Below are 26,113 nucleotides of genomic sequence, written 5' to 3' on the forward strand. Positions count from 1 at the left end.
AGGTGGTGCGTAGTGCTTTAAGATCTTGGACTTGGGGTCTCACTGCTGGGGAGAGATGGGGATGTGGTAGTTGGGCTCCATGTGCCTCACTTTCATCATCTTCCAAGGGTGGGCGGTTGATAATACCCATGGGGTGGTTGTAAGAATGAAATAAACGAATGTTTATTTAGCACCCAGAACAGTACCTGGTGTGTAGTAAGCATCCAGGGAGTTCACGTTATTCTGACTGGTTTAGGTGAGAGCCAGGGTCTTCTCAGCCTCCACTCCCCTTCCCCACCCCCCCATGCTTCTCTTGCATGGTTTCTGTTTGGCCCTAGCAAACCTCGGTGACAAAGAGGGCACTCCCTCCCGAGGCTGCCTGTGTTTGCCTTCGCAGAAAATCACCCTTTAGAAAGTTCTGTCTGATAGGCAGCCAACAGGGCGGAGAGCCGAGTTGTGGCCTGAGGAGTGTGTGTGCGCGTGCACGCATGTGTGTCACCACTCAGCAGCAGCGGGGTGGAGGAGGTGGTGTTGGCCAAGGGCATCCACCTCCCTGCCTCCGCCCTACTGACCTTGCAGTACAGACGAGTCTCCTTCGTTATGGCCTCAGGGTAACCTCTGTCCTGCTGCAGCTGGGAAGTCCATCCGAAGGAAAGTGAAGTAGGAGCATCCTGCAGTGCTCCCTCCACTCCCATACCACACTTTAGGATGAGGGAGAGGGCTCCCTTTGCATGTCCCTATTCAGGGCCCTTGCTGGCCAGTGAGTCTTCATTCCTCTGGGGGTAATGGGCCTCCCTGGCCTAACCCCCTTTCTACTCCTATAGCAGGATGGGACAGCTAGGCCCCACCATGGACCACCTGGGAGAAGCCCATAGAATTTGGCTGCCTAGAGATGGAGCTTTGTTTTTAGGACTCTCTCTTCTTCTTCATGTCAGGATCTGGAGCCACTCATCACACAGAACCTGAGCAGGCCCTGGGGCTCCAGGACGGGGATCCTCTTCACCCTCCTCCCCTGCATGCTGCCCTTGCCCCCAGTGCACACACCACCACACCCACACCACACCTTCTTATCACTTAAGAGACCTTGACCCTGGTTCCTGGCTCTCATCCTCCAGAAGTGGAGCTTAGCGCTCCAAGCCTTGTCATTTCTTTTCTTGCATTTGGGAAGACAAGAGCCAGAATGCTCTGAGCCCAGGGCCTTCTCTTAAGGTTCAGGGTGAGCCCTGGATTCCTTTGCCTCTTCTCCCCCCCCTCACTCAGTTTCACTGAGGATAGGTCCTGTCCAGGCCTACTGGTGGGATCCAGCTTGGAACAAAGCAGGAGTGCTACCTATAGGTGTCTCCCCATCTCAGAGGGGAAGCAGACATGGTCCCAAATCACTAGAATAAAGTAGCGTGGAACAAATGTCCTAAAGGATGTGCAGGGGGAATGCCATAGGGAATTCAGAGAAGGAAATGATCTTTCCTTCTTTTTTTTTAATAAAGATTTTTCATTTATTTATTCATGAGGGACACAGAGACATACACACACAGAGAGAGGCAGAGACACAGGGAGAGGGAGAAGCAGGCTCCATGCAGGGAGCCCGATGTGGGACTTGATCCCGGGTCCCGAGGATCACTCCCTGGGCTGAAGGCGGCGCTAAACCACTGAGCCACCCAGGCTGCCCTGGAAATTATCTTTCAACCAAAAACCTAAGAAAAGTATGAGGAACAGATGCTGTGTGATCTGGACGATAGAGGATGAGGGTTTTGACTGGGGCGGGGATGGGAAGGCAGTATGAGCAAAGGAATTGACACGGGCTTTCAGGGATCAGTGTGCGTGTGCTGTGATTGAAGTAGAGGACAATGTTTTAAAAGTAGGGTAGATTAAGAGTGGAAGCTGGAAAAGTAGGTTGGAATAGGGTTGGGGCCTGTATAGTTCAGGTCAATGTTACCTGGAGGCAGTGTGAAGCCAGGGAGAGTTTATAAGCCCTAGGTCAGGGGTAGGAGAAAATGAATACTTAAAAAATTCATATGCATAATCACTTTCCATTTCTGATGAACTTGTAGTGAGCTCTGCGCTGATTAAGAACAGCATGAGTCAGCCAGGTCATGAGGTCACCAGAAAAGCAGAAGCAAGCTGCTCATGCCCCAGTCAGAGAGAATAGGTCCAGAATGAGGAGCACGGGATATGTGGGCCCTGCATTGGGTCCAGGAGGGAACAGCACTGCCACTGTTAGAGGACGTTTGTTAGAACAGGAGCCACAGGGAGTACACCTGAGACTAAGGCTGGGAGGCCTACGGGGACAGACCTAGCTCTTTCTCGTAGCTGAGCTGGGTGGCCACGGAGTGGTTGCCTCAGGAAATAGTGAGTTCTCCACCACTGGTGGGTTTCAAGCATCAGATAAAAAGATCAGCCCTCATCATAACTCCTGAGCTTCTTTGAGCTCTGAGATTCGGGGCTTACTGAAAATTCTCTAAGTGGTCAGGGGGTGGGGAAATAAGGGGCCTCCTGATTAGTCATTGCCAGAAAAGTTTCTCTTGGACAGAAAGTACAATATCTAATTTTAGTCCTGTCCCTGGGGCTTCCCCTGCTACTCCACACCACCTGGGAGTGTGTCTGGGGGTGTGCTGGAGGGATGCCTTGCAGACTGCAAACAGAATAAGGGGAGATGAGTCAAACTTTGCAAGTCTCTTGATTTGATTTGACTGTGCTCTGTTGTGGCCCAAGCATGGGCACAGATCTAGAGAGCCAAATGGATAAAGACCAGGTCTCATCCATGCCGATAGTACTTTCTGATAAATAAAAGCATCCTGAGATCACTTATCCTCTCAGTGACCCTGGGAAGCACCTCTGGTGCTGTTGGCAGAGCCAGGCCATGGTACCTGTCCCAGTTCATTTGGTTCCACAGACATTTATGTCACATCTGTTCAAAGCTGGGCACTGGGCCAGGAGCTGCTGTCACAAAGATGAGGTAGACACGGCTCCATCCTCATGAAGTTCACACGCTAGTTGGGAGATGAGGACCCTAAACAATTAGATGTGTGATGCAAAGTGGTGAGTGTAGTGGTAGAGGTATGACCACTTAGATGTTCTGGGAACACAGAAGAGGGGAAATCGGGGAAGGCTTCCTGGAAAGGGGAGGTTATTCAGAATCCTAGGCAGTTCTTTCCCCCTGTAGATACTAACAGTACTGCTGTAGATTATGGAGTATTTTTGAAAGCATCATTTATAACACCCCCTTAGAGCAAACTTTTTTTTAAAAGGTTTTATTTCTTTATTTGTCAGAGAGAACACACAAGCAGGGTGAGCAGCAGGCAGAAGGAGAAGCAGGCTTCCCACTGAGCAAGGAGCCTGATGCAGGACTCAATCTCAGGACCCTGGGATCATGACCTGAGCTACAGGCAGACACTTAACTGACTGAGCCACCCTGGTGTCCCAAAACTTTTTTTTTTATTATTTTTTTAAATTTATGATTTTATGATAGTCACACACAGAGAGAGAGAGAGAGAGGCAGAGACACAGGCCGAGGGAAAAGCAGGCTCCATGCACCGGGAGCCCGAAGTGGGATTCGATCCCGGGTCTCCAGGATCGCGCCCTGGGCCAAAGGCAGGCGCCAAACCGCTGCACCACCCAGGGATCCCCCCCCAAAACTTTTTTTTTAAGAGAGTGCACACACAAGCAGGGAGGGGAGAGGGAGAGGGAGAGAGTGAGAGAGAATCCCAAGTAGCCTCCATGCTCAGCCTGGAGTCAACTCAGGGCTTAATGCCACAACCCTGAGATCATGACCTGAGCCAAAATCAAGAGTCAATCAAAAATCAGACGCTTAATCGACTGAGCCATCCAGGTGCCCCTAGCAAACATTTTTTATTTTATTTATTTATCTTTAAAGATTTATTTTTTTATTTGAGAGAGAGAGCATGGGAGCAGAAGGAGGGGCAGAGGGAGAGGGAGAGAAGCAGATTCCCCATGTTACTCATGAGAGAAGTGCCTGGCCTAGTTCCACACAGATCTTCAGATCTGAGCCCTGTCTTCCTGGTCGCAGGGCTGCTGGGCTCCCTTAGCCATACTCCTCTCTAGATGGTAGCCAGGTGTCTGCATTCAGGGGCCTGGATAGAGTGGGAAACACCTTCACTAACCCATGGGGTGGCCAAACCTGACCTCAGCCATGCCAGCGAGAAGCCCAGGGAGGACCACACCCATGCAGAGCACAGCTCCCCACCTCTGCCTCAGGTGAAGCCTCACAGCCACAGGGGCCCTGATGGTTCTAGGGTTCTGGTTCTTCTTCCTCATTTGGCAGGTGGAGTCCCTGAGGCCTAGAGTGGAGCAGGGTCTGCCCCAGGTTAAATGGGAGTCCAAGGCAGTAAGTGTCAGGTCTCTAGGCTCCCTGCCAATTGGTTTGATCCACTGTAATCAAGACAGAACTATTCCTTTTTTTAAAAAAGATTTTATTTATTTATTTATTTATTTATTTATTTATTTATTTATTTATTTATTTATTTATGTGGTGGGGGAAGGCCAGGGGGTGGTGGTGAGAGAGAGAGAGAAGAATCTTAAGTAGGCTCCATAAGCAGTGCAGAGCCTGATGCAGGGCTCAGTCTCACGACTCTGAGATCATGATCTGAGCTGAAGTCAAGAGTTGGACACTTAACTGCCTGAGCCACCCAGGCGCCCCTAAAGATTTTATTTTTAAGTAATCTCTACACTCAATGTGGGACTGGAACCCACAACCAAGAGTGGGTTCCAATCAAGAGTGGTATACTCCACCGACTGAGCCAGCCAGGCTCCCCAAGACAGAACCATTCCTTAACACATGCTCTGCACATGCAGTTTTTGTGTACCCAGGTTTAAATAGTGTGGAATCTTCTTCCTCCTTGCTTGCAGATTCAGGGCTTTCTGTTTAGCTGGAGGAGTAGAGTTTGGCCCGTAGCCAGGGCATTTTACAGAGGAGGACGTCCTACCGTAAGTGTGTGAGCTTCCCCTCAGCGCCAGTAGCAAAGTCTTTGCAAATCCTCTCTGCTTCTGGGGTGATGGGCCAGCACTGAGCTTGGAGCTGGCACACTGGGGCTCCCCTCTCTGAGCCTCGTCTTTGCAAGGACTTTGCAACCTGGAAAGGGCCCACGCAGACGAGGAGGCCCTTATGCTTCTTGTGTTTGGAACCTTGGAGTCTCCGAAGATGGGGAGATAATAGGCTTCAAAAGACCAAATTCCTGGCTGGCCTCACCCTCTGGGGTACTCTCATTATGCTGCAAGTGTTTTTTGGACAGTTGATGGGTGTGGCAAGTGGGGTCATGACTCAAACACATGCTGTTTGGGACTTTTGATGTTATGGAGAATTTCAGAAGGAGACCAAAGAGTCTAATCTGTAAGCATCCCTCCCCTGGATTCAATGATCATCCTGTTTCCTCAATACCCTTGCTTTCTTTTTCTGTCTTTTTTTTCTTTTAAAGATTTTATTCATTTATTCGTGAAAGACACAGAAAGAGAGGAAGAGACATAGGCAGAGGGAGAAGCAGGCTCCCATGGGGAGCCTGAGGTGGAACTCGATCCCAGGACCCCGGGATCACACCCTGAGCCAAAGACAAATGTTCAACCACTGAGCCACCCAGGTGCCCCTCAGCTTTCTTTTCTTTTCTTTTCTTTTTTTTAATTCTTATTTTTTATTTATGATAGTCACACACAGAGAGAGAGAGAGAGGCAGAGATATAAGCAGAGGGAGAAGCAGGCTCCATGCACCGGGAGCCCGACGTGGGATTCGATCCCGGGTCTCCAGGATCGCGCCCTGGGCCAAAGGCAGGAGCCAAACCACTGCGCCACCCAGGGATCCCTCAACTTTATTTTTCAACAGCTTTACTGAATTTTCATTTTTCTATCACAAAATCCACTCATTTGAAGTATTCAAGTCAGTGATTTTTAGTAATTTATGGAGCTGTGCCACCAACACCAACAATCCAGTTTCAGAACAGTCCCTTCACTCCAAGAAGATCCCTCCTGTATGTTTATCGTTAATCCCCCTTCCCACTCTGGCTCTAGCCACCCCCTGCTCTGCTTTCTGTGTTACGGATTTGCCAGTTCTGGCCATCCCACTTCTATCTGGCATCTTTCACTTAGCGTGCTCTTGAGGCTCACCTGTACTGCAGCATGCCTTGGTGCCTGTTCCTTTTTATTTTTGAATAGTATCCCGTTAGACCATAATTTGTTCACTGTAGCCAATTTCCTTAACTTTATTTTGAAGCAGACTCCAGACATCGTATCACTTTATCTGTAAGTGTGTTAGAATGACTCTTTAAAAGATGAGACCTTCACTGGCATAACCATGATACCATTATCATGCCTAAAAAGTTAGTGAATCTGTAATTCCTCAAATAGTCTGTATTTGTATTTATAATAATTTTGTAATATGTCATAGTATTTCTTTTTACAGTTGTTTATTTTTACAGTCTGTTTGTCGGAGTCAGGGTCCATATTGCAACTGATCGATATGTCTCAAGTCTCCTCTAACCTATAGCATCCCCTCTGTCTTTCGTTTCTTGCCTTGGAGCTCATCTGTTGAACAGGGAATCCACGCTTGGTCACGTGGCCAGTTAGGGAGGCAAAGAGCATCCGAAGTGGCAGGAGGCTTGGAGATCACATGCAAGTCTTCAGATAGCTGGGGAAGCAGAGGCCAGTGAAGGAAGACACCAGCCCCCAGGACCCAGCTCCACCCTAGCTGCCAAGGCATCCAGACCCCTCTGCCTCCTCAGTCTCAGGTCACCAGGCCAGGCCCTAGGGACACACCTCCTCCAGTTCCTGTCCTCATTGGGGTAGGTATATAGGTGGGCAGGCCTCTCGTCCCTCAGGATGGGAGTGGTTGGCCTGGTGCTGGCCCAGAACCCAGGGACCACCTGAGGCTCAGCAGCAAGCCTGGAGGAGCTTCGCAGGTGATGGGGAAGCCTCTTGGGCAGAGGTAGCCATCTGAGGTAGCCAGCTCTGCAGCCTTCGTCCCCATGCCCTGCCCTCCTTCATGCTGCCCTCCTTCTCACGTGTCTGTGTTTCTTTTCTCCTCCATGCTATGGCAGTGGTGCCCCGTGCTGATGAGACAATACTTGGTGCAGCCCCAGGCAGTCCTTTTCCAGGTAATTTCCTAGGGACCCAAATGACACCCAGCACACACTTTTCCCAGGGCATGTGCCTCCTGGAGTCCCTTTTAGGATGCCCTGTCCCTTGTGTTGCTTAGGGTCAGAAGTGCCTGTCCTTATGCTTCAGATCCTCACACTGGCCCTGGCAGACAGGCAGCAAGGGCTTTGACTTAAATCTCATGTTATTAATGAGGCAAACGAGGTACCAAGAGCTGGCCTGGCTTGCCTGAGGTCACGCAGGAGAGAAAGAGGCAGAGCTGGGATGAGAACCTGGTGTTACTGCTTCTGGTTCACTGTTCTTTCCACCACGGGGTTAAAGGCTACAAATGATACAGATACAAAGTAGCCGAGGAAGTCCATTCCCTGCCCCATACCTTAGTTTTTCCAGGTTGGGGTAGATGACTCGGGAGTATCTGTCTAGCTCAGACACTGGAGAGCATGAGACTTTCCATCATCTGGAGCATAGTGTCTGAGGAGGGTGTGCGTACCTGCTGGTCTGGACCCTGAGACCTCACAAGAATCTATGGCAGGAGGCAGAGGGTTGTATTCCCATTGGTTGCCCTGGAGTGAACAGTCTGTGACTTGCTGTTCATTTTTCTTTCTGGGTCGTGGTCAAGGACAGCACCCCGGGGCCCTGATGGGAAAGGAGCAGAAGCCCAAAATAACATCCTAAGAAAGAACCCCAAGAGCTCAGAGAAGTCAGAAATGTGGAACAGAGCTATTGCCTGTGCCTGGCAATGGTGGGAGGAGAGGGGAGCCACGTTCCCGAGGGTGTAGGCCTGCTGACACACCCATGCACGCGTGACTGCCTTTGTTGCGTCAAGTTCAGCCCCTAGCCTCCCAAATAACTATGAGAAATGGGAGGACGTTGTCGTTACCAGAGGCACCGATTATGCCTTCTCTCTTCTTTCTCTCTCGTGACCTTCTTTACCATCTTTCTTATCCTGTCATCCTTTCTACCTCGTCCTGTCTCCACTTTCACAAAGGACTTGAGATGCCCTGCAAAACAAACAATTACGTGTATCTAAGTTAGTAAGTTAGAGCTAAAAAAAAGTTCAGAAATTATGTAGCGAGAGAGGGAAGGTCCTGACACCAGGTGCCAGCAATGCTGTGGTTGTGGTGGTTGAACACTGAATTTGACTGAGCTTCTTGGCAGCCAAAGCAAAAAGGGACATACCGTGGTTTCCAGAGTTCCTGTTGTTCAACCACAGGTGGGTTAACTGCTCATCAGGAGAAAAAACTTCAGGGGTGCTGAACTGTAGGAGGGATTGACAAAGACTTTGACCATCCTAATGGGCAGTGTCTTCAGAGGTTAAAAAAAAAAAATTTCTGGGCAGCCTGGGTGGCTCAGCGGTTTAGCGCCACCTTCGACCCAGGGTGTGATCCTAGGGACCTGGGATTGAGACCCACGTTGGGCTCCCCACGTGGAGCCTGCTTATCCCTCTGCCTGTGTTTCTGCCTCTCTCTCTCTGTCTCTCATGAATAAATAAAATGTTTAAAAAATTTCTTAGGATGGCCCTTTTATTTCCTCTAACAAATGTTGAATGCCTGATATATTTTTAAAAGATTTTATTTTTTTATTCATGAGAGATACAAAGAGAAAGGCAGAGACATAGGCAGAGGGAGAAGCAGGCTCCCTGAGGGGAGCCTGACACGGGACTCCATCCCAGGACCCTGGGATCACACCCTGAGCCAAGACACTCAACCACTGAGCCACCCAGGTGCCCCGAATGCCTGATATTTTATCACATATGAGTGAAAGTGCTTCCCCAGAGGCTTTACCTAATGGTGGCCAAAAGTGTTGTTTCCTGGTCACCTAACTTGATGAGGGGAGTGATGGGGGTGGGATGGGGGAAGGTTAGGATATCACTTGGGATTCTTGTTCAAACACTTCTTAGTTAATTTTTGAGTGTTGTGGCTAATGTCATACTATTGGACCATGTATTCATTTATTCAACAAACACTTAGGGGGGCTCTAAGGATGTTCCATGTTCCATGCTCTCAAGACATCCTCAAGGGAAATAGACAAATAGCCATTAAACATGATGGAAGTATGGTAATGGAGGTCTGTGGAAGTATGGAAGCAGAGACAAAGAGTCATGATTTCTTTGTAGAAATGGGGGGCCCAGGAATGGCTTCCCCAGGGAGGTGACATTGGAGCTGGTCTTGTGGACAGTGCAGGAGTCCTCTGAGTGAGATGAGTCCTCCAGGCAGAGGTGGAACTGGCTGGAGTGGCTGAGGAGCAGCTGCTGTAGCAAGGGAGCCCAGAAGATTGGAGAGGATCAACAGCAGCTCAAAGGGACAGTCAGTGATGAGGACTCAGGGGATAATTACACCCCAAAAACTAAATGACAGCATCCCCTGGCTTATGCAGGAGCAGAGTAGGAGCTGTGGAATCCTACCGAAGGAGAGAGTCTAGGCTTGGGGCAAGCCCTGCAAGGTGGTGGTGTAGGAGGTACGGATAGCCAAGGGGAGCTGAGGGCTGGTTTCCAAGTCCCCTGTCCTCAGAGCCCCTGCTCTTGAGGGAAGTTCACTCTACCTTCTGGCAGCCAGGGGTGGTTGGGAGACTGGATTCTTGGACCTCTTACCACATGTGTAGCACAAGTTAAAGATTTTTCTCTTGGAAAGGTGATCCATACCCGACTGTCAAAGTGACTAGACAAACTTTGACAATGAATTTATTGACTAAACCAAAATCAAATACCAAAAAGACCTTTCCAACAGGACATCGAGGAAATTAAGAGGCAGAGTAACCCCACTGGCTACCATCTTGCAATTTTCTTAAATCCAGTTGGCTCTGCTTTCTTGGTGAGGGACATAAAGACTTTCCCTTGCAAACCCAGCTGCCCAGCCTAGTGCCTAGGAAGGGGGTAGGTCTGGCAGTGGGTAGGGAGGGGCGCAGGGGTGCTGACTCTAGGTTGAGATTGCTGCCTGGCCCGCCTAAGAGCCACTCATTCGTTTGTTCATCTGTGTGTTCACTGTGCAACTCTTCACAGGTGAATCCCAGCTCTATTGCCTTTCCGTCTTCGCTTCGTCTACTTTCACTTCCCCCAACTATTGGCATGTGCTCTGTTTCTAGACGGCTCCTGTCCTCTTACCTTTGAGCTTTCCTCCAGCACTTATCAGCCTTGGGGGCCACGGATTCCTCAGACCCAGGTTATATACCACCTGCCCAAGAACCCTGTCCTGACCACTTCCCACTCCAGGGTCAATTAACGGTTCTGCACTCCTGCTCCTCTTGGTTAAAGCTTCCAGGGCCTTGTGTCTTTTCCCTCAGGGGTTTGTGGATGAAGGTCAGAGAGCATGTCTGGTCTGCAAAAGAAAGGCTCAATAAACACTGAACGTTCATTATGCTCAGGCCTCCACAAGGGTACCCAGTAGCATGGAGAGGAGGGAGCCCTGTCCTCTACCCTAGAGTCCTGGGACCTCCAGGAGACACCATCTTGGAAGAGATCCTTACAGAATTGTTTTGACCTCCTGTCCTTGCTCACGGCAATGCACTGAAGGAGCTGTTCCAGCGAGTTCCTTCTTTAGCAAATTAGGAGGCTAATGCCATGACCAGGTCCCATTCTATGGAGGATGAAATCTAGATGGTGACCTTTTCCCAACAGCTCCTTGCTGTGTGGAATGCAGACTTTGCTGGTCTGGACCTGAAGCAAGAAAGATATTCTCATCTCCACCTAGGATGCATATATTCGCTTATATGTGAAACAAAGATTTATAAAACAGGACTTAAGTCTTTCTGTGCATGAGAACCTTGGATATTTTCTGTTCTAGTTCATTCTGATTTCATTTTTTTAAAATATTGGCACTAGCAAATTGATTTCACATCTGTTTTCAGGTCAGGACTCACAGTATGAAACTCATTAGAGTAATTGTCAAGACTTTGGAGTCAGGTGGATCCAGATTGGAACCCTGGCTGTGGCACCTAGAAGGTGTGAGACTTTAGGCAAGCTACTTCCCTTCTGTAATAGGTCTCAGTTTCATCATCTGTAAAGTGGGGACAACGTAGAACCTATTTCATGGAGTTGCTGTGAGGATTAAATGGAGATTCAGGTAAAGCTCCTGACACAGAGCAAAGGGATCAATAAATATGAGCTTTTGAGATGGTTGTGAAGATTATGGTTCTTCTTGCTCTGGCATGACCACTTGGTGGGGCCAGCAGAGCAAAGGCAGGACTCTTGCTTCCTAAAGAATGGTAGTCAGGAAGGACTTCCTGGAGGAGGAGGCATTGGATGAGGGCAGCCGGATGACTGGAACCCACTCCCATCTTCACAGTGACCAAGAACCCTGCATGAGCATCCCAGGACCACTTGTTTCCTTTTGACGGGCAGGCTTGTTCCCAAGGATTTTTGGCTGGACCTAGAGCCAACCACATAGATGCCTTTGCCTTTCCCATTTAGGTCTCCAATCCACCTGGAATTGATTTTTGTGTCTGGTATAAAGTAAAGATCCAATTTCTTTTTTCCTTCTTGTTTCTGAATGGATAACTCGTTACCCCCGTACTGTTTATTAGAGTCCATCCTTCCCTGCTGATTTGTACATCACCTCTCTCATATATCAAGTTTCCATATATGCACAGATCTGTTTCTGGACTCGCTTCTGTTTCATTGATCTATTTATCTGTCCCTGTGCCAATCCCACGCTGTCTTAATTACTACAGCTTTACAGTGGTTCCGGATGTTCAGGAGGCGTGTCCCTCTCGTCCTTCTCCCTTAGAAGCCTGTGCTCTTCTCCACGTGTTTCAGAATCAGCCTCTGCTGGAGGTGATTGAGAGCCCCAGGAGCTCTGGACAAAGCTGTCTTCCGTGAGGCTCATGGCAGGGTGCCTGGGCCTGCAGTACCTCACGGACTCACTGCTGCCAACCACCCCAGTTTGAGCTGCCTGAGAAGTACTTCCTAATTCATATGCAGAGAGAATCACCAGGAAAATGCCTGGGTCTGAGTCCCCTCTGCCTGCGGCTTGCTGGGTGGCTCCCCTGCTTGCCTTCCCTGTGGCTCAGTCCTCAGCATCCTCCCCAGGGCACCTGCATCTTCTTTCAGGAGACTGCCTGCTTCCCTGTCCCTGTCTACTGAGGACATAGCCCTGGACAGACAGACATGTGGCAATGCCGGGGTCCTGGAGGGAACTGCTCACGCCAGAATTTGGCCCACACAACCAAATTCTTTGGCTTAGGTGTTTGCAAATATTTTCTTTACCGGAAAATAGGCCCAGGGGTTGGGTGGAAGAAAGAGACCTGGCACTCATGCTTCTAATTTCATCTGTCCCTGAGCGTGAAGACCCAGGGTCTGGAGACCATGCTGATGGTGGCTTGGATGCCAAGGACATGACTCATCACAAGCTTTAATTTCATGAGATGGCTTAAGGAAAGGAGCATGACTCTGGGCCACGCACACACGTCGATGTGGACTTGCTCAGTCAGATGCGTGCATCCCGTCAGCATGTAGTTGTTTGTGCACTGCCAGAACTCAGAAACACTTGCCAAACTGTGGTTCGTTTGGTCTCGTGTTGGAGGTTGGAGTGAGAGTCTTTAGTGGCCAACTCCCTGGACCGGGACTCTACCCTGGTGCCCGTGACAAAGCCCTCTTCGCCTTGGGCCTCAGTTTACTCATCTGTGAATTGAGGGTTTGGCATGACGATGTCTGACATTCCTCTTGACCTGGTGGTGTCTGTTATTCTGCATCTGTGGTTTCAAAGCTAGGAAATCAGAAACTTCTCTCTCTCTCCTCTTGGTGACGAGACTCTTATTTCCATTCTGGTTTTGGTTACTGATATCTAGGGAGATGGAAGAGGCTGTCAGTGGCCGCCGGGGCTGGGCACGTGGAGCCCACAGGCCACGAGAAGCTAGGGTGGAATCCTTGTGAAGCGGCGCTGAACCCTGCCCACCTCCTCACCTGGGGAGAACTGTCGAGCTTGGATTCCTGTCCTGTTCCACTGAACCGAATCTGCCTTCCCAGCACCGGGGGGCTTGTGAGCCCCTGTGGGCCTCAGCACAGGCAGGGACTAGCCCCGCTTGGTGGCTGAACCCCAGAATGTGGTGGTGGCATTTGGCTGAGGTGCTTTGGAGTCTTGATACTGAGATGTTTCTGTTTTGTTTCCTCTTTCAGACCACTGAGTATTCAGCGATGGCTTCGCTGGCTGGAGGGCTGGATGACATGAAGGCCAACCTGACCAGTCCCACCCCCGCCGACATTGGGAGCAGCGTGCCTGGGCCGCAGTCCTATCCCATTGTGACAGGTGAGGGCACCTAGGGTGGAGGAGACAGACAGAGAGAGAGAGAGAGAGAGAGAGAGATTGATGGAGAGAGACTGAGATTGCCTGCATGGTGGGAAGAGTGGCTTGGTGCTTTTGGACTTGACGGGCCATTTTTTGTTTTAATAAGGTTATGAGGTCCTGGAATTGGTCAGGCTGGGAGATGTGGCTCTGATGAGACATGGCTTGCTCTGAGAAAGCCAGAGGAGAGCAAATGCCTCACAGACTATGGGCTGGGACAGATGCCAGGGGAGGCCCAGGACAGAGGGTCCTCGGTGACTTCGGGATCTCTTGTGGGCTAGGGCCCGGTGTTCAGTTCCTCTCATGGGAAGAGCAGCCCTGGCTGGCAAGACTTGAGAAAGAGCAGATTTCTGGCAGACTGTCTCTGGCATTTCAGATTTCCAGGCAGAGGCTGAGTCAAGAAGGGCAAGAGGTTTAGGCTGGAAGGTGCCTGGTGTATGCAAAGTAGCTGTCTTTCTGGAAGGCCCAGGGCCAGCCTCTTTAGCTATCAGCAAAAAGATTAAGATTTTGGGCCCTGGAGACACACTGCTGGATTTGAACTTGCCCTTGACTAGGTCTGTAATCTTGGGTAAATTATATAAGAATTCTGGGCTGGGTTTTTAAAAATTATTATTATTTATTATTTTTATAGTTTATTTATTTATTTATTTATTTATTTATTTATTTATTTATTTATTTATTTATTTGACACACAGAGAGAGAGGCAGAGACATAGGCAGAGGGAGAAGCAGGCTCCATGCAGGGAACCTGATGTGGGACTTGATCCCAGGACCCCAGGACCATGCCCTGAGCTGAAGGCAGATGCTCAACCGCTGAGTCACCCAAGCATCCTTGGGCTGTGTTTTTCAAAAAGATCCCTAAAATGAGAATGATAATAGCACCTGACCCAGAGTGTTGTTGTGAGGATTAATTTGCTCATACAGGTGAGATCCTTAGACTCTCGTTATAGCAAGCACCCAATACAAGCTGCTGCTCTTATTCCTCTTCGGAGCCTTCTCATGGTGGCCGGCCACCATTGTTGGGCTTGGTGCTGCACAGAGAGCTTGACTAGAACGGCCGGGTTAGGCAGATACCTCCTCCTGCTCCAAGAGCAGTGGGATAGGATGGGGGGGACAGATTCTGGAAGTTTTTCCAAGCTGGCAGACAGGGAGCAGTCTCAAGTACTGTAGAGACAGATGAGGAGAGGCTTGGGGGTGGTGCTTGGGCCAGAGTCCAGGGGTTCAGTGGGGGATGGTAGCAAGATGTCCCTGTAGGCTGCTAGGCAGGACATGGTGGAAGTTACAGAGACAAGGGTCTTTAGAAGTACAGGAGGGCTATGGGTTGTGTCAGGGAAGCTGGGGACTGGGCTTGGGATAAAACCTTGGGGGAGGGGGCTGGGTGTCACCCAGGCACCAGGACGACGAGAATCCAGCTCTAAGACCTGTGCTGATGGTTTGGCATTGGGCCTCATGGGCTCAGACGGAAGCAGTGAAGGCCCTGTTTGCAGATCGTGCCAAGAGCCTGGAGGCAGCTGAGCCTGTGCAGGGGGGAGGTATCAGCACTGGGAAGGGATAGAGAGTGAGGAGCCTCAGTTAGAGTGAGGCACAGATATCCCATGAGGTCCTCTCCCCCAGAAGGCTGCAGTTGGCCCAGGCAACACGTCTGGGCATGGATTGGGTTTTCAGTAAACCTTTGACCAAACACTTGTTTGTATTTCAGAGTGAAGTCAGACTTATGCTTGATCTTTAAAAAAAAAGTTTTTTAGATATAATTCTAGCCTCTGACCCATTATTACTCTTTGTGTTGCTTTTAACTTTCATCTTTCCTAAAAACACATTAAATATCTGCTATAGGATATTAAAAGCACTCAGGTAGTGGATGGTTACTTTGGAAGAAAGATTTTCTGCCTTGTTCTGGGAAAAATAGAGAAAAAAGGCTCTTTCACATGCCCTTCCACACAGGTGTGTTTTCCGGGTGTTCATTGCTGAAGGAGTATTTTTGTGGAGGACCGCCTCGGGCTGTGAGAGCAAGATATGAGGTGGCAGATGAAAGCTGTTGGGAAAAATCATTATTATATTACATAAAAAGCTCTTACCATATCTAGGACCACTCGTGATCATGTGCAATTCTGAGCTATTTTATTTTATTAAAACATTTTTAAATTCAGGGGCACCTGGTTGGCTCAATCAGTGCAACATCTGACTCTTGGTTTCAGCTCAGGTCATGATCTCAGGGTGGTGAGATCTAGCCCCATGTCTGGCTCCATGCCCATGCCTAGCAGAGAGTCTGCTGGAGATTTTCCCTCTCCCTCTGCCCCTCCTTGCACTGCACCCCTGCATCCCCTCCTCCCTGCTCTTATGCTCTTGCTCTCTAAAAATAAATAAATAAATCTTGTTTAAAAATTTTAAAATTCGATCTATTTTTTAAAAGTTCACCTTATGTCTTGATTTTGCATAACCATATGCTTGATTTTGAAATATTAGAAGTATTCTAATTATAAATACAACCATTAGCTTTCTTGCTAGTAAACAAACAATAGCTAGCTAGAAAAATAATAGAAGAGTCCTTTAACAATAGCACCAAAAAAAAAAAAAAAACAAATGTTGAGGAATAAACCTCACTTTAAACTCTACTAAGGACATAAAAGAATAAATGGAGAGATATAACTTGTTCTTTGGCAGGAAAACTCAGTATCATAAAGATGTCAGTTTCCCCTAAGTAATCTACTCATTCAAAGCGATCCCAATGAAACTAGCAGCAGAATTTTTTTTTTTTTGGAACATGTCAAGATGATACTAAATACTGGAAAAATAAGCACTAGAGGATAGGTAAAAATTCTGAAATAAAGAAATGAACAGAAGTTGTAGCCTATTTAAAGACATTATGATAAAGCAGCAGCAATTAAAATTACTTTGAGGGTTTTTCTTTAACCTATATTTTTCTTTCTCTTTCTTTCTTTCTTTCTTTCTTTCTTTCTTTCTTTCTTTCTTTCTTTCTTTCTTTCAACTCTATGCCCAATGTGGGTCTCAAACTCACACTCCAGAGATCAAGAGTCATTCACTCTCCTGACTGAGCCAACCAGGTACCCCTAAAACTATTTGTAACTGAAACCAAAGTAAACAAACAAATATAACAGCATAGGGAGTCCTTAAATAGACCCAAATATATGTGATGTTTATAAATGTAGTATTTCAAATCAGTAAAGATAAATCATTCAGTTAATGGTATTGGGACAACTGGGCTTGTTGGAGACATACCTCACTTTGTATATCAAAATAAATTCCAAGTTGATTTAAACTTTCAATGTAAAAAAAAAACCACAATAAACTGGAAAAAAATGAGGGATACCTTTTAAATCTTAGAGTGGGGAAGTCCTTTTAAAATCTGTTCCAAATATAAAAGACAAAGAAAAAATCAAATAAATGGCAGTTAAAAATGTAAGTCTTTTGTCTGTATGTAAAAACATCCAAAAGACAAAGAATAAAATTGGAGAAAAATATAGAACACAGATGACAAAAAGCTAATTTCCTTAATATATAAAGAGCTTCTAAAAATGAATAAGGAAAAGATCAGTAGAAAAAAACAGGTCAAGAATATGGATAGGTGATTCATTGGAAAAAAATGCAGATGTCCAACAGCACATGAAAGATACACACCTGACTCGTGATTCTAAAACTGCAAATTAAAATAATCATGAGACACTTTAAAAAACCCATTAGCTTATCAAAGATTGAAATGTTTCTTGAGGGCCAGTGTTGGAGAAGATATGAGAAGCAAATTATTTTCATACACTGTTACAAATCAGTGTAATCTGTTTTGGAGGGAAATTTAGCAATATCTATCAGAAATTTAAATGCACACACCTACGCTCTAACCCAGAACTTTTATTTTATTATTTTATCCCAGAACTTTTATATGCAGGTCACATATTCACATAGATACACAGTAATATCTCTATCTGTATAATAATTATAGATTTATTTTTTTTTATTTTTTTTAAGATTTTATTTATTCATGAGAGACAGAGAGAGAGAGAGGCAGAGACACAGGCAGAGGGAGAAGCAGGCTCCATGCAGGGAGCCCGACGTGGGACTCAGTCCTGGGCCTCCAGGATCATGCCCTGGGCCAAAGGCAGGCTCTAAACCACTGAGCCACCCAGGGATCCCTAGAATTATTTATAATGGCAAACAAATGGAAATAATTCAGTGTCCGTCAATAGGAGCTGGCTAAATTATGGCTCCTTCATAGCACAAAAAAAACCATACAACCAATTATACCAATTAAAAAGAATTAAGTAGAACTGTCTCTGCCAAAATGAATTAATATATATTTTAAGTAAATAAACCATTTGTAAAATACTACATGAAGTATGATCCCATTGGTGTGAAAAAATATAAAGGCCATACACACAGAGGTACAGATGCACACAGGCAGGTCAGAGGCTTGCATCATGAAGATTCAGTAGAAGATTCCCCAGTCCTTGCCCTGCCTTATGAGGCACTGTGATGTTGGGGTTCTCTGCCCAGTTCCACCCAGCATCCCCTTGGGATAGCAGATAATAACAAGGCCCCTTTACCCTCCTGAAATTAAGTTCATAAAAACTATTTTAACATCTGATTTCAAATAAAATCAAAATAATGCCTTCATTATGAGATATAGGAAGAATGAGAGTGAAATTGTTTATAATTAAATACTATGTACCTAGGTAAGTAAATACTCTGCATGTTTGTTTGTTTATTTATTTATATTTTATTTTAATTTTTCTCTGCATGTTTAAACTGCAAGACATAATGAAGTAGTTTGGGGCTTGCCCCGTGCATGGAATCACTGTGAATGCCGCAGCCCTGAACAGGCTTAGGGACTCATACTTACTTGGACTGTGAGTGTGATTTTATGAATAGGTAAAGAACTCCTGGCAAAGTTCCAAGTAAAATAAGGTACAAGCTTTGCTTGGTTTACACAGTTGGTTTACACAGTTGCATTCCTAGAAAATTCAGTGTATATTAAGACCACGGAAATTGCAAGTTCACATTTATATGTAAATGAAGCTCAGGGCTAGATTCAAATAATTATAAACAGATTTTTCACCTGTCCCGTTTGGCAGGACATGACAGGAGTGCAAGCTGAAAGGAAACTTCACCGTGGGGACTCTTCCACTGCAAAGCAGTGATGCCTCACAGTCGTAGAAAAGCACCCCCCAGAATTGTCAGAACTCCCTCTAGGGGGCTGACCCCACTGAGAACTGTTGGGACACCTTGAAGGAATGCCCCCAAGAGCTGTTAGGAGGGGCCTCCATGTTACCCCGGGGCAGTAATTGAATTCTGCCTGTGTTTGTGGATGTGTTGACACAGTTCTGAACTCCAGGGAGACCTAGAGTCTTCCAGCCCCACACCTTACCTTCTCCCCTCCTCCACAAAGCCCAGAGTGTAGTTGGTGCTCATCTAGATTGTGAGCCAGCCCAGGGCACTAGCTAGAGTCAGGAGAGGGGTTCCCAGGGGGTGGGGGTGAGGGGGAGTGGCCTCCATCCTGCTCCGTCTTAGCCCTTACATTCGTGCTGTGCGGGGAAGATCTCATTAGAGAATGAGTCGATTTCTCTCCATCGTTTATATGCCACATTAAATATTAAGTTAAACTCCTGCTCTACCAGCCAGGGCCACGGTTCAGAAACTGCTCACCATTTGCAAACCAGTGACATGGCCAGCTCATTTCTGCATCATCAGCAGTTTGGGACCATCCTGATTGGGACTAATTATCTGCAGGTGTGTCCTTGGGCCATAGGCCTGCCGATGGGGCAGCCGCTGAGCCTACCTGCCAGCAAGGACAGCAGGTGGGGTGCCAGGCTCCCTGCTTCTGCTCACCTCCCTACTGGTGAAAGGCCTGGCAGTCTTGCCCTCAGCTGGCCCACCTGACCTTTGCCTGGAAGAACAAAGGAACGAGGCCAGCCTGTGTCCTTGCCGGCCCTCTTCCCCTGAGGACCATCTTTTTGCATCATCAGCTAGCATGGAGGGAGGAGACCCAGGGAAGATTCTTCTCCTCAAATAAGTTTGGCGTGGTGGATGACCTTGGGGTATGAGGCCCCCCGGGCACTATCCCCTCTGAGCAAGAGAGACCACTAGTGGGGCAGTAGATGAGTACCACCAACTCTGATTTGCTGCACCCCTGGGTTCAATGTTGGAGCCTCAATACCCCAGACTTGGCAGTCCAAGGAAGTCTACCCTCCTCTGCCTCTTTCATCTGAGAAATAGCTAAGGGCCAGAGAAAAGAGCACTAGATTGGGAGTCAGAGGGATGAGTGTAAACCTGAATTTTCCCACTTAATTGTCCTGCCTTTCAGCACATAGATTGTCTTCTGAGCCTCAGTTTTCCTGTCTCTGAAATGGAGATGGCCGCTCCTGCCCTCCATGTCTCCTTTGGCTGTTGCAAGGATATAATGAGACAGTGGGGGGGTGAGAGTTTGAGTGCCTCCACAGGGGCATATGAGGGTGTGTGGGTGGTTGAGGGAGAAGATAATCTGGATAATCTGGAGGGTCCAGGATCCAATGTTGGCCTTCTTCCCGCCTCCCTCTGGACAAACATCCACAGGTGGGCAGGGTGGGAGGGTCATGCAGTCCATCTGCTCACTTGACAGCTTGGGAGACCCAGGTCCAGAGAGGGGAGATGACCTGCTCAAGGTCACATCCAGTGAGTTAGAGCTGGAACTAGGGCTTGCTCAGGGCCCTGACCTTCGTGGCCTGTTCCTGTTACATAGTGGGATGGACAAAAAAAAAAAAAAAAAAAAAAAAAAGAATCCCAGTTTAAATTTCCAGAGGGCATTTCTTCTAGCATGCAATTGAGAATGTCAGCAGGAAAGCCAGACTACTTAGCTTGAAGCCCAGCATCACCATATTCTAGCTGGTTGACCTTGGGCAGGTTACTAACCTCCATGTCCAAGTTCCCATCTAGAAAATGAAGCCCAAACAGAACTCACTCATAGGCTTCCTGTGGGGATCACATGCATGGTCCATGCAGAGTCTTAGCACAGTGCTTGGCACGTGCAGATACTCAACAAATGGTAGTTATTAACATATCTCTGGGCTCTTATACCAAAATGGTCTGGCCAGTGCCAACCCACTCTGAATGGCCAGCCTTTTGCTCATCTTCCCATTTGGAGCACTTTCTTAGATCTGTTTTTTTTATGAGCCCTTGAAGCTCAATCAGACTCCACAAAATACTTCTTCCCTCAGAGTGAAATCATAATGAATAACAAAAACTAAAATGTGAGAAATTCCTTATGTATACAGTCTGCCAAAGATGCTTCAAAAAATATAATTAAAGCTACAATACAGTGTAATATCTTATAACCAAGGGCTCAGCCACGGAGCTTTCCTAGGAATGCCATGGAAGATGGTAGGGTGTCAAAGTTGTATGCTCTGAAAAAGGGTGCAGTGTGAATCGTTACTATTTCCTGGACTCACTGGTGGTCCTGGTGGACAGCCCCGGCCCTCACCAGGTTTATCTGCTGGGAAGAGCCAGACAATTCAAGCAACCAGAGAAAAACAATGTGCAACTTAACTTCCTAGTGGCTGGTGTTCTGCAGAAACCAGCTAGTTGAAGAGTGACAGTGAGTGGGGTTGGGAGACAAAGCAGATCCTCTCTAAAAGGATGGCCTTTGATCTGAGATCCCACTGATGAGAGGCTTTGGGGAGATTTGGGGGAAAGGTATTCCTGACAAGATCAGCCTCGGACAATGCCTCTTAACTGTAAAATGAGTGAGTGAATGAGATGTGGGAAGGGTGGGACTGCTTCTCAGTTCTCTCTCTGCTGCTAGTTGGACCCAGCCCTTAATCAGGCTTTGGGGACTCTTGGGAAATTAACTTCAGAGGTTAAGCAGCCCATCTCTTTACCACCATGGGATCCATTCTATATCAGGGCTTGGTTACCTCTGGTGATGGGGATTTCACTACCTCAAAGGCAAGGAATCTTCAAGCAGTACTTACCTGAAGCCGTTCCCCACTGAAGTGATTTCCTTTCCCACTAGTGACCCGGCCTGAAGTGTCTGTAAAGTCCAAATAGGCATCCAGACTATGAACGCATAGACCCGGCCACAGCCAACACCTCCATCGGCTGGCATTCTGTGTACCCACTGTGCAGCCCAAAGGTTGTTTGGTCTGCATAGTGTTTTTTAAACTTAAAAAAAAAAAAAAACCTTAGGCTAATGTTCCAAAGATCAGAGGAGAACAACCCAAATGTCCATTGGTAGGGAACTGTTGAAGTCAGGAGTAGCTTATCCATCCAATGTACTGTTGTGCGGCTGTAGGAAGGAATGCTCTCTATGTCCTGATAGGAAAGGATCTTCCAGATACATTATTCATGAAAAAAAGCAAGACTAGTTTGTACAGAATGCTACCTTTTGTGTAAAGAACAGGACAATGGGAATGCATGTTTGTATTTGTGCACACATGCATAAAGAAGCCTGGTAGGGTACTCAGGAACTTAACAATCATGTTTAAGCAGAAGCTGTGAACTGGGTGTGGGAAGAGGACTTTTTACTGAATACCATTTACATTTTTAATTTTTCAAATGTCAATATGTGACTGTCAAAAAGTTAAATTAAAAAGTGCCTTACAAGTCAGGAATTTTCACATAAAGGTTAAAATGTCTAACTTGTCTTGAAAAATTGAACATCTTGTCTACCTGGGTCCCCATTGCCATGCAGCTACATGTGGTAGAGCTGAGACAGTGGCTGCTCCTCTAGGGGAGGCAGCACTCTCCTGTTTGCCCTGGACTCCTGGACAGTTCACTGATTTACCATGCTGGCCACCTATCCTTCCTTGTCTCCTCTTGCTCCTGCTCCTGCCCAACAGAAAACCCCCCTCTGTCAAGCCAGGAAGGGCCGGCTGGTCACAGGCTGGCTGTCCAACTGGCCTTGCCTGTGTCTGACTCCAAGCCTTTGCTCAGGCTGTTCTGCTTGCCTGGAGTGGCTTTCCCTAAATATCAGCTCAGTGTGTAACCCACCCAGTGGGAAAGGCCTGGAGTGCTGAGTAGAAAGTTCTGGAGACTGCTCAACAACATGGCATTTCATCCCAGGGCAGAGATGTCACACTCTCTCTGAACTAGATGTTGTGCTTCAGGGGACCATACCCCAGAGAGAAAGCTCAGCATGTGAGACTGGAACTTTCCCCAGAGATACAGGGCTATTTGCATTCCGGAAAGATCCAAGGTGAATCCGATTGGGGTTTAAAGTATTCGGTTTGGGATTGTTAAATAGACTCACAGTTCTAGATTCTATAGAAACCTGGAATTCTGAAATCTTAGTGTTTGGAAGGATGTTCAGAGAGATTCAGAGAAGCTAAAGGTCTGAATCATTTTAAAGCCAAAATTCAATTCAAGCATCTCCATAATTAAAATGCACATCAAAGGAAAATATGATTTGCTTTCAGGTTAGCACAGTGTTCCTCAGGACTGTTGGTTGAATAAATGAATTAATATTTGTGGAAAGTGCAGTGTCAATTAAAAAAAATAATTTCAGCAGAAAGTACTGTGGTTATTTCTGACCTTGTATTTCGTAGGATAAAAATAAACAAAGCTGGCTGGCCGTCCTGGTAATGCACTCATAGATTTTTACACTTGCGAGCAGCTTGGAAGCCGACCTTTCCAAATAGCCTTTCGAGCAGGTCCCTGGACCTCCAGCTTCCCAGCCCCCCATGCTGTGATCCATCTTCCTAAAATAGCGATTTCATTAGCTTGTTCTCCTGGTCAGAGATCACCACTGCCTTGCTGTTATCTGGAGGAGAAAACGTACCAAACTGCAGTGCCTGGCAGTTTGCTGAGTGCTGCCATTCAGTCGTTGGCTCACTCACTCACTCACTCACATCACTCATCTCTTCATCAAAATCCAGCATCTCCTTCCTGTCAGACCCTAGCCTGGCCTGAGTTCCTGCCCTCAACATGCTCGTAGTCTGATGGGGGAGGCAAATGTACAAAGCAAAACAAAACAAACAAGAAAAAGATATCATGGGAGAAGCCATGGTATGTGAGGGCATCGAGGAGGGAATGGTGGCCTCTCTTTGACTGTGGGCTTTGGGGAACAGTTTGTGGAGGAGGCCATGGCTAGGCTATTCTGGGAGAGCCAAGCACTGCAAGCTTCTACTTTGAAGCTTGGTTTGTTCTCTTGCAAACCCCTTTCATAATTCCTCTTTAAAAAAAAATTTATTGATTTGAGGGTGAGAGACTGCATGCAAGCAGAGGGAGGAGCAGAGGGAGAGGGAGAGAGAGAATCTCAAGCAGACTCTGTGCTGAGTATGGAGCCTAACGTGGGGCTCAATTTCATGACCCTGAGACCATGACCTAAGCTGAAACCTAAGAGTCGAATGCTTAACTGACTGAGCCACCCAGGTGCCCCGATAATTCCTTTTTAATCACAACATAATATAATAAAGCCACGTGGTGCATATGTGTGTATAGCTGCATGTGACCATACCCCCCTCACCCCATTCCTAACTTATCCTGCTGATGCCATCAGAGTTGATGGTTTGGTACATGTTTTTCCAGAAACTCTTCTATGCACAGATATCAGGTTAAATACCTGTGGTTTATTTCCTACAAATGGATTTTTACTCCTCATACTGTTCAATTTTTTGAAAATTTTATTTTGTGTTTTATGGATACTCAACATGTTGATAGGGACAGAACTTCCATCCTATCTGATGTTCTGGATGAACTGTCATGAACTTTTCTCAAGCAATACAGGTTAGAGAATCAGTTTTTCAGGGCTAAGGGGTGAATCCCTCTCAGTATTTGATGCTGGGGCTACAGACTGAGGACAGGGTCCGGGAAGGAGGGCAGGCAGGGTACCTTGTCACCCAGTGCCGGTGGCTTAAGGCAGCTGATTTGGGGCCTGGCTCCTGCCTCTCCTGTGCTCAGGGCTGTGGGGGAAGAGGTGTGGTTGCTAGGAGCACATCAGGGAAAGCCACAGGGAGGCAAGCTTTAGTTGAGTGCAGGGAAGAACTTTTTAACAGTTTGAGCTCTCTGAAGCTGGAATAGGCTGCCTCAGGAGATAATAACAATAATAGTGAATGTTTATTGAACAATTGTTATGTGCTTTGGTTCATTCCATCCCTTATTCCATGAAACATAGGTACTATTTTTGTGCCAGCTAACAGTTAACGCAACTGCCTGAGTTCACGCACCAGTAAGTAGCAGAGCTGATTTTCTAACTTCTGTACTGTATCATTTCTGTTGGTAGTAAGCTCCACATCATCAGAGGTATCCAAGCAGAGCTCTCTCACATTGACCTGCAGCACAGTTACACTAGCAGGCACTGGAGTCTGTGGAAGCTGATCAAACTGTACAATCTCTCATATAGACTCTGGAGCCAGACTGCCTGTCTTAGGATCCCAGCTCTGCCACTTGTGAATTGGTGACCTCAGTTGCTCAACTGTTTGCATGTGAGTGTGTGTGCCTCAGTTTCTTCATCTATAAAAAGGGGGATAGAAACCTGTTATATGAGAAAATGGGTTGATATTTTCAAAAACACAAAAAACACTGCTTGGAACACAGTAAATGCTATATGAGTATTGATTTCAAGTTTTTGATTAAAAATAAGATAAAATAAAATTTTGGACCTCAGGAAAGTGGCCTGAGCCAGAGAGCCTAGGAGGTCCTCCACACCAAGAGGATGGTGAAAATGCTTACTAGGGGGTGGGCTCTGTCCAGCGTTGAGCAGACTGCTTGGCTCCCTCTTCTGGATATTCCACTGTCCTCCTGAATCTGATTTTAGCTGCTGCTGTCACAAATTACCAGAAACTTTAAGCTTTGAGGCTTAAGATGACACAAATTTATTATCTTACCATTGGGGGAAGAAGTCCTAAAATCAAGGAACTGTGTTTTTTCTGGAGGCGAATCCTTTTATTTGCCTTTCCAGCTTTTTCTAGAGGTTGCCTGCATTCCTTGGCTCATACCCCGTACCTTATCTTCAAAACCAGTCAGGTAGCCTCTTTTTTCCCCCCTTTGATCTCTACTCCTGTCATCACATCTCTCCGTGACTCTGACTTCCTACCTCCCTCTATAGAGACCCTTGGTGATGGATGACATTGGGCCCACCTGGATAATCCAGTCACCACCACATCTCGAAATTCTTGATTTAATCACGTCTGCAAAGTCCCTTTTGCTTTGTAAGGTAACATAGTTGCAGGTTCTGGGGGCGAGGATGTACACATCTGTGGAGGAGTCATTCTACCGTCCACCATACCTCCCCAGTGCTCATTAGAAGGGTCTCCGTGAGGACTCCACATCTCCTCATACCTGGCCTGACCCATCATCTAGGAGGGAGTCAGGCACCTCCTTTGCTCTGTTTCTGCCTGGCCTATCCCCACCGCGCCTGCAGTCACTGCTGGTCCTCACTCCGTCTCCTCCATCTGCCCAGCTGTAGTGAGCGATCGTACCCTCCCTGGGTGCCCAGGGTCAAGAGGGTGGACCTTAAAAAAAAAAAAACGAGGGTGGACCTTTGGTGCCAGATGGGCCCTTAGGGACCATCTAGTGCAACTCCCTGGGTGAACACATAGGAACAGCGGTAAGGACCAAGAAGTCAGGGTCTCCGAAACTAAGACAGCACATCCTTTGACTGCCAGTCTAGTGCTCCTCCCTCCATGCCAGACTTAGCCTTTGTCCTTCCAGAACGGGACTATTTCCCTTTCCTATCCTTGTTTGTCAGCCTGACTGGTCACTGCCATCTGACTACCTCATCTGTGAAGCTGTCCAATGGAATGCTTTATCCAGGCCTGTTTTTTTCTTAAACCACCATCCAAC

At 47.2% G+C, this 26,113-nt stretch overlaps 1 protein-coding gene across 1 annotated transcript in view; it reads left to right on the forward strand.

The window, feature by feature from the left end:
- The window catches only part of PAX5 (paired box 5), a 186,859-nt gene that overhangs the window by 95,478 nt on the left and 65,268 nt on the right, over positions 1-26,113 (forward strand). The window contains exon 7 of the mRNA XM_055302426.1: positions 13,184-13,313. Within this exon, the coding sequence (XP_055158401.1) occupies positions 13,184-13,313 (130 nt within the window). The remainder of the gene's footprint in view (positions 1-13,183; positions 13,314-26,113) is intronic.

The sequence above is a fragment of the Nyctereutes procyonoides genome, unplaced genomic scaffold (genome assembly GCF_905146905.1).
Source record: "Nyctereutes procyonoides isolate TBG_1078 unplaced genomic scaffold, NYPRO_anot_genome, whole genome shotgun sequence".
Lineage (NCBI taxonomy): Eukaryota > Metazoa > Chordata > Mammalia > Carnivora > Canidae > Nyctereutes > Nyctereutes procyonoides.